The sequence below is a fragment of the Sylvia atricapilla genome, chromosome 8 (assembly GCF_009819655.1).
Source record: "Sylvia atricapilla isolate bSylAtr1 chromosome 8, bSylAtr1.pri, whole genome shotgun sequence".
Taxonomy (NCBI): domain Eukaryota; kingdom Metazoa; phylum Chordata; class Aves; order Passeriformes; family Sylviidae; genus Sylvia; species Sylvia atricapilla.
Window position 1 is genome coordinate 28825850 of NC_089147.1, and position 9118 is coordinate 28834967.

At 38.7% G+C, this 9118-nt stretch overlaps 1 protein-coding gene across 1 annotated transcript in view; it reads left to right on the plus strand.

Annotated features, from left to right (window-relative positions):
• Positions 1-4356, plus strand: part of BICC1 (BicC family RNA binding protein 1) — a 90290-nt gene extending 85934 nt beyond the window's left edge. The window contains 4 exon segments of the mRNA XM_066324223.1: positions 261-402; positions 404-419; positions 871-970; positions 2087-4356. Of these exon segments, the coding sequence (XP_066180320.1) occupies positions 261-402; positions 404-419; positions 871-970; positions 2087-2217 (389 nt within the window). The 3' untranslated portion in view covers positions 2218-4356.
• The last annotated feature ends 4762 nt before the right edge of the window (positions 4357-9118 follow it).

Sequence of the window (9118 nt, forward strand, 5' to 3'; positions counted from 1 at the left end):
TGGCAGCTGTAGCTTTCCCAGAGAATAAAATGTGTGGATAAAGGATAAAAGAAACAGCGATGAGTTGGCTGTACAAAAGTAGTCTATAGAAAACAAGCACTGGAACTTAATTTACAAAAAAATCCTTTATGCTGTTCATTTTCTTTTCTGAAAAAAACCATTTAAATGCTTTGTAAATTTAATGATCGAGCTGAATACAATGTTGGTGGAGAACCATGCCCTTCTGTGCTGTGTCTGAAAGTGCACTTGTTCCCTTCCAGCTGAACACTATCTCAGTAGCAGTAACTACATGGACTGCATTTCCTCGCTGACAGGAAGCAATGGCTGTAACCTCAATAGTTTGTTTAAGGGATCTGATCTGCCTGAGCTCTTCAGCAAGCTTGGTCTGGGCAAATACACAGATGTTCCAGCAGCAAGAGGTTGGTGTTCCTTCCAGAGGCACCTTTTGTTGGTAGGATGTTTTCCAGCAGTGGTTGTGCTGTCTCTTCACCAAAAACCACTTAGAACTCACTTCGTGAAAGGATTTTCATGAGCTGTTCTTTCAGAACTGGAAAATGCATCTTACAATTGTGATAAATACTCAAAATCTCAAGACTCATAAATAAAAAAGACTCTAATTTATTTTCTCTGCTTTTCCAGAACTGACTACTTTTTAATTTCCCCGTTTTTGTCAGAAATGTAGCAAATTGAGCAACTGTGTGAAGAAGCCATTGAAAAGCCATGATTACTGTTTACATGCAAAAATAGCTTGGCAAAGTAACTGTAAAATGGAGCAGGGAAAAAAAGAGGCTATTCTGAACCACATTTATCACTTAATACTTTTGTGGAAAGATTTGTTTTGCATAGTTTTCCTTTTCTTTTTTACTCTAGATTGATCTGCAGACATTCCTCACTCTTACTGATCAAGATTTGAAAGAGTTGGGAATTACCACTTTTGGTGCCCGAAGAAAAATGCTGCTTGCAATCTCAGGTAAAAAACACAGAATACCATGTATTGATTTTAAGCGTTGTTTGTATTCTTCTCACTCAAATTGTGTGTTTATAGCCAACAAAGGAAAAAAGCCTTGCTGAAAAGTCAGACTAGAGTTTGCAGAGGTAATATTAGCTTGACCCTCACTAGAGGTGCTGAAACCCAGGCTTTATGGAGCTTTCCCATTACCTAATAGCAGCTCATTTGCAGTAGTCCTGTAAAGCTGGAGCTTGGTAGAAAGTTCATCTCACACCAAATTGTCAAGTTTTATGCCCCAAAATTGTGGGTCCAGGAATCTCTGGTATTACAGACACTGCAGGGTCTGAACAGCACTACATACCAGCCACAACTGGCATTTTCAACCTTTTGCTTCCCTGTCTTTCATTTTATTGTTTAGCAGAGCAGTCATCCTGCTGGGAAAAAGTGCCTGCTTTGGGGGACTTGGTGGGGTTGTTTTGGTTTTTTTTGTTTGCAAATATACTTAGTTCAGTAGCAGCCTTGAAAATCTATGTAATCTCTGTGATGTGTATCTAGCACAGAGTTTGTTTACAAGAATAGGAAAGTGGGGAAAAGAAAAATATTTTACATTATCTGTTACTAATACAAGATTAGGGTGAACATTAAATGAGAGGTGAGCATCTGTTTTTTTCTGAAAGTCCTTGTTAAATACTGCTTCAGCTTTATATTTAAAATAAAGAATTGTGCATTGAGAAATTATCAAGTTGGTAACAAGCTTTTCTGTCAGTCTTGGTCTACACTGCATGGTTATGCCTCCATGAAGATTGCAGTCTTTGATAACTTTTAAAAGTTCCAGTTACATCAATTTGATCTAAATTAATATTGTAAAAACTTAGCTACTTCACACTGTGTCAATGCCAAATAAGAATTGTCCCAAGTAGATGCTACATCCCAAGGAGCCTCAGAGTCCTAACCTGGTTCTCTTATTATCCTGTGGGACTGTTTGTCAATTGAAGGAGTACCTCACAGATGTTTTCAGTGCATACCGTAGCTGTCTAAAACACGTTACTCGTTTAAACAGAAGTTTGCGTTTGGTTTAGATAAAAACTGAAATGAATTTCTGATGGGAGATTTTGTGGGTGTGCTTGACCCCTCCAGAACTGAACAAAAACCGAAGAAAGCTCTTTGACCCATCCAACATCCGTGCCTCGTTCCTGGAAGGTGGAGCCAGTGGGAGACTGCCGCGCCAGTATCACTCGGACATTGCCAGTGTCAGCGGGCGCTGGTAGCAGGAGGCTGGGCTCAGAAATCACCTGGCAAGATGGACATGGCAATCCTGTGGACAGCCTTCACTGCACACCACCCTCTGCACTTTGGGAGTTTGGGTGTCAAGGACCAAAGCGTTTTGTCTGCACAATACTGTGCCAAAAAAAAAAAAAAATCTGAGAGAACATGTTTTGTCAGTTGTCTTTTGAAAACACCAAATGTGGGTTACGTTTTACTCATGTAGATTGGACAGAATTTGCAATAATAATAATATAGGGATCCTTGTTTAGTATTTTATTACCTATAACTATAATGTATGCACTGAATTTTGTACTTTGTTGAATGAAGGAAGAATGAAGAACTGGGATGCCAGAGAGCATAGATTTGGCTTATCAAGATGGATTTTTCTGGTACTGCTTAAAATAATTATTGAGGTCTTTCTGCACTTTACATGTTCTGATTTCTTGTCCTGTGGAAATTTATTTCTCTTTCATTTCAATCAATTTTATATTGGCACTAATCAAAATTTTTCAGGAGTTCCTGCATTAAGTCACATCTCACTATAATGGTATTAGAAAACTGGTTCTTATGCAGATTTTTGTTTTTTCCTCTCTGTCTCCCAGGTAGTTATCTGAAAGATTGTTCCAAAATCAAGTCACTTGGTAGTGGACCAGTCTTACTATGCTCTTATGAAGCAGTCTAATGCTGCCTGCAATAATACTCACTGTAACAAATGCAATGAAAGACCAAAATGGACCTTGCAATATTAACCCTTTGCAGTCAACGTATTTAACTGCTGCCTTTATGCTAAAACTGTTTTTAATGGTTGTCTCAAAGCAAAGGGCTATTTTTAGTACCCTGCCACTAAAGGACACTTATTTATATCAGACTTTTATTTTTAGATTCTATACACCTACAAGACGTAACAGATAAAACTGATCTACTGCAGATTTATGGTAGAGACCGAAAGGCATTCATCAAACTAGAGCTGTGGGTGTCAGTTTGATTAAACAGACAACTAATCTAATTTGACAAGACAGCACTGTTGCCATTTAATAAATGACACATATTACTTACATGACTATGCATGCAGCAACTAAGTGACCTACATAAAATAGGTGTGATAGCATCTGTTTTGTTCGATCTGGATTTGTGATTGTCAGCTGCAGAAGTCTTTGAAACTCTGGAGATGAACTATTTCTGAAACAAGTTATGTTCAACAGAAAAGAGTCCATGTTATAAGTGGCTAGAGCTAAATTTTGCCTTCTTATACTGTGAAAGTCCGAAAGATTTGGCAATGTTATTCTTTGTTATCTTTACAGGTGTTGTGTTATGGGTTTGTGAAGGGTTTCAATGTAATGAAGGAATCCATTAAGTGCCTCTTTTTGCAATGCAATGTGTAATTTCCAAGCATTAATTGAAAGCATTCCCATGAGAAATATTGTGAATTACCTTACCTCTACTGTAATGTATTATTTATGTTCAGTGTACAAGCCTTTTGAGATGGACATAAACCACTGTCAAGTGCTCTAACAGAAGGCATTAGAATAGCTTTTACAGTAGTTGGGGTTTATGCAAAAAATGGGTGAGAGTTTTGACACTTTCCATGGGTAATTCTTTTAAGGTGAGAATGCAAAATGATATTATGGAGAAAATTGCATACACAAAGGGAATTTCAAGAGACTATTACTTGAGGGCATAGATGATCAAGCAATAATATAAAGTCTTGTGGTTAGCTCAAAATTGCTGCTCAGTGCTCCTTCCAGCCATATCTACTTAATGGTGTATAACTGGGTGACTTCCCCTGTAGATCAAGTAGCAGCTTTGTCTGGTTTTAAAATGGTACTGCAGATGTGACTGGCTAAACTGTATCTGGTACTCACAGTTGTTCACAGCAAGTTCCTGTGCTCAATGCCAAGAGTCAATATCCACGTGTCTAGGAGAGATTTGTGTGTCTTGCACAGGTAAGAGCAACTTCATGGAAACCCTCCTGGAAGCCACAGCTTCTCATTCTAAGGCTTATTACACTTGTGCATTACTTCTAAGCATGCAGATAGTTCCATTCACACGGACTATTGATGTGCTTGCAGGTGAGCTGCTGTTTAAACAATTGCATTGCAAGCCCCGTGCTTGCAAATCAAATTGTGTTTAGACTCATTTATAAGATGTTTTAGGGATCTAAATATTCAGCAACACTTTGTACAGAATTTTCTGCAACCCATTCTTGTTTTGCCTGAACTTAAAAAGCATCCCAAAGCTTTGCACTCAGATTTTAGTCTTTTGTAGATATGGGCCATGCCTCCAGACGGTACTATATTCAGAAACTGATTTTCTTACAGTATTAAGTGGATGTGGTCTTTTGCTGAGCAGAGCTTATTTCATCTACACCAAAGTGAAGAATTTCCCATGAACAACATTTTCAGTAGGGCTTCACATTAAAAAAAAAAAAAAAACCAAACAAAAAAAAAACCAAAAAAAAAAACACCCCACACTGGAAGTAAAGAAAATTTTCACTTACTTTGATTCCACAAAGGGAATATACAGTACAGTGTATCGTATTGTTAGTGTTACATTATGCACAAATATTTGACTTGCTACATAAAATGTTAGGTTTAAAATCTGTGCCTTAACAGTGACCAGTTATCTGTAAATATAGAGCAGATACAGATTGTATTTTTGTGGGTTGTGTCCTTTTAGGTGAGTTTTTAAAAAAATAAAAGTTGAAATTAAAACATTAAAAATGGAAAATTTTCAAAACTAATCAGTGTTGCATAAATAAATTTATATAACTCCCTTGTATTCTGATTGGTTCATGAAATATTTTATATAGACCTGATTCCAGGGATGCTTGCTTGTTAATAAAATATAAAAAGCAGTATTTGACATAATGCAACATGTTTCTTTCACATGTTAATGCTTCATGTCTTTTACCATTCTCTTTGTATCACGTACAGTGTCTTTGTCTGGCTTTTAAGTGAGAATGTTTTTTGGGGGTGCCTTTCCTTAATCTAAGAGGAGTCAAATAATCACAGGTTCAACTTTTAACAGGTTTTAGTGGTTTGACTCACGAGTTCTATTCTTTCTTTGGTCTTACCGTTTCAGTGACTCTCTTGGTCAGGTTAGCAGAGGTGGTGTGTTTTTTCATGATGGTTGTTGTCACTGTTACTTTCAGTGTAGAAGTAAGGGGTTGGAGGGGGAAGGGAATCTTTCTTCAGGTTGCTGGGACATGACCAGTCAGCTGCTAAGAGGCACGGTGTCACACTGAGGTGATGTGCACACAACAGACACAGTCCTGTCTGCCAGCTCCACAGCTGCTGGTGCAGGTTCAGTGTTGCTCTGCCTCACTCGGGGCTCTCAGGCATCTCGTTATCCCTGCCTAATGCGGTTTTCTGTTTTATAGACACAGCTCTCCGACGGCTGGTCCTGGCTCACTGACCTTGCAAAACTCCGAGTTGTTTTTCTGAATACCTCCTGAGAAGTGCAGGTGTGGGAACGAGTCTGTGAAGGAAAAGAGATCAACGAACTCTTCTGAGCACCAGTTTACCCGGCATTGACATAATTATGTGGGAATTTACAGGCAGGTGGGCTTGCCAAATTGCACGGCGTTTCTGATGTCGGACCTGTGAGTGAGCTAGGAGGCTCTGAAGCAAGGCAGTGTCTTCGTGGGTCATTTATTTGGGCATATTGCTTCCAACAGCTTTAGTCAGCAGAGTGTAAAGCTGGTGTGGGACAGAGAAGGAGGTGATGAGCTTCTTGGCTGCTCTCCTTGTGGTGTAAGCGATGTTCCCAGCACCAAACTGGGCAGGTGTCTCTCTGCTACCAGCCAGTGGAACAAAACTGGCGATTTAAGTCTGAACAAAAAGTTGTGTTGAAAAGATGTTGCCAATACACAAGAGAAAATAGATGGAGTCTCCAAGCTCCGTAAAGATTAAAAGTGAGGCGTCTCTCTTCACTTTTGAATCCCACTCCAATCTAACAGTTGTGGAGAACTCTTGTTTTTCCCAAGTCCTAGAAAACAGAGTTACACAAGTTTTATGGTACTGTTGTCAGCTGGTCAGTACAGGTGCGATGGCAGGGGTATCAGGGACTTGTGCTCATACTGTACAGTAAGCCAAGGAGTATTTGATTGCAGGCAAGTCTGGACACTGTTGGAGCTACATTTTATCCTTGAAGAACCAGCTTCCTTTGCATCACATTGGTTTTATTTGGAGTTGCTGCAAAATTTTTCAGGGTGTCAGAAGATGCAAAAACTGGGGAACTTGTAGAAAAAATTGCAGTGTGAATGGTTCAGGTCTGTTATGTTGTTGACAACTGCTTTGAAAGTGGTGAGCTGTCAGAACGTTCAGGCAGGTAGGGGGAGGTATTTTAGCATGGTTGAAAGAGCTCTTATTTTCAATTAGGTGTAGTGAGTGAGTGCTATCTTGTAATCTGAAAAGCACACAATAAACTTGTGCTTTGGTATAAAATTCCTTTATTTTTATTTGGGTTAAGATAGCATCTGGAACAGAAGTAACAAGAATCCAGCAATTACAAAAGGCTTTTTTGTAGAGATATATTTGTATTAAGGAAAATTTGAAGTTTTATCTGTTTCCTGTGCTGCAGATGTACTTTTTTACAGTGTTTATATTTTAATATTTTACATGTTTTCATGAGTTAGTAAAGCAGACTTTAAAATTAAAGAAGTAGAAAAGCATACTTGCCAATTTTGAATATTGACCACAGCTCTTAGGGTCAGTTAAAAGTTAATAAAGATAACATTTTTTCCTCTCTCTTTGAAGAAAGTGTTCTGTTAAGAAAGAGACTCAACAATGTAGAAAGCTTTGCATTAGAGCATCATCTAGTGTCAAATTTCCCCACTCTCTAAGGAGTAAGATTTGGGAAATATTTTCTCTGAGAAATGCAGAATGATTCCAGATGTTGATGAAATATGAAGAAAGACGAATACATTGTGATGGAAATTATCCAGTTTGTGCCAAAAACTGTGTTGCAACTTCATGGAAACTAACAGATGGAAAAAGCAAAACATAATATGAGGGGGAAAAAAAAGCTAAAATAATTATGTAATGACGCAAAAATTTGTCACTTCTAACAATGAGTGATTAATGTTTTAAGAAATAATGTTGCTACTAATTTAATAACCCTAGGACTATAAACTGATATGGATGTTGCTGTGCTTCTTTGCTGTGATAAAAATTGTGGTTTGTGACCCATCAAGGACAGAGGAGTTTAAGAGGCCTGAAAATGCATATGACGATAACTTGTGGTCCCAAAACTAAAGCCACCCGTGGGAACTGCAGTCTCATTCTGTGTCTGTACAAGATAGAAGTGAAAAGGATGTGAGTATTTTGAGATTGAGCATATAAGAAACCTTCTGTAGACAGTAAATCTTGCTGTATGTTACTCATGATTATAATGAAGAGAAAGCAAATAGAACCCAAGGATAATTTCCTTTTGCTTTAAAGTGATCGAAAGTTCAGATGAAACAAAATATCACAACCCTTCCCTTCAGCAGAAGTTTTCTACCATGCAGCTGAACAATGTTGTGGTTCCTCAAAAGTATGCTTCTGTTTTCATGCTGAAGCTTACCTCAAAAGTTGCTGATGCACAGTACCAAAAAAACCCTTTCTCTGAAGTGGCTTGAATAAGCACTGGGTGCTTTAGCACTGGCAGTTCAGTACTAAGAGTGGTGATTCTTCCAATACTACAAGATCTCTTTATGCAGCCCAGCATCTAGAAATCAGTACAAGCAAAGCTGACGTGGTGAAGTTCAATTGCTGACAGATTTGAATCTTGCTTGGAAACTGGATGGGAGACAACTAGGTAACCAATCCCTGTGGGGCAAGAGATGTTTTGGTGCTGCTGTAGTAAACTGGCTTTGTGCCAGCAGTGTTTCTCTTTGAACAAATGGTGACAATAGCCAGCAAACTGGAATGCTGAAGGCATCTGACATGTAGGAAGGCTTGTCCTGAGCATGCCTCCAGCACTGATTATCTTCCATCTTCTCTGAAAGTGGTTGCAGATGCTCCTCTGTTGACTTGGTACTTTGTTTCCATTATACTTTTGGATTCCCAACTTTTAAATTTTACAGGCAGCTTGATGAGCTTTTTGCTTGCACAAGCATAACATTTTCTTCTTTCCTAGGAGTGATTAATGTGGATGATATCCAGAACCACTAGAGTGGATGAGAGCTTTGAAAGACTTTTTGAAGGGATTTAAGAGTCATGAGTGGAGACTGGAAATAACACTTCTGGCACTGCTGCCTTTCCTGGCTGCTGGTGGTGTCTGCTCACCTCTCCTAGATCTTGGCTCTCCTGTGCTTGGCTCAAGTTTCTGCTTTCTTCTGATCAGCACTCAAGTTTCAAACAAGTACTTTTGGGAAGTTTCAGGCATTTTAACTTTTCAGGCAGACTAGTGTTTGCTTTTTGTGTTGGATTTTAAAACTGTAGCAGTGAGGATACAGGTGCTAATGGTCATCTTTGGCCAGTGTGAGGACATAAATTTGTTAGCACAGCAAAAACAGCACTTTGTGGTTATGAAGCTGGAGTAGATGAGGGCATAATTTCATCAGGTGGGCAGTTTGTGAAGATTAAGTAAATGTTAGTTTGCTTGGTTCCTGTTTTTTAAACATTCATAGAAAGGAGCATCCTTTTGCATAGTGTTCTTATTATGGTTTAAAAAATACTTTGCAAAAGTGACTACACGTGGCCTTTGCCTTAACCAGTAATAAAAGCACAGTTATTCATAAGACAGAAGGATTCTTTAGCATCCATACACTTTAACATTAATTATTGGAGTACAGCAGCACATTTCTTCCTTGCTTGCCACCTGCCTGTAATATTTTTCCTGAGGCAAATACATCCATGTTCTTCAGCTGCATTTTATGTGTGGTTATTCTGTGCCCTGGCTCTGCTGCAGAGATGAGGT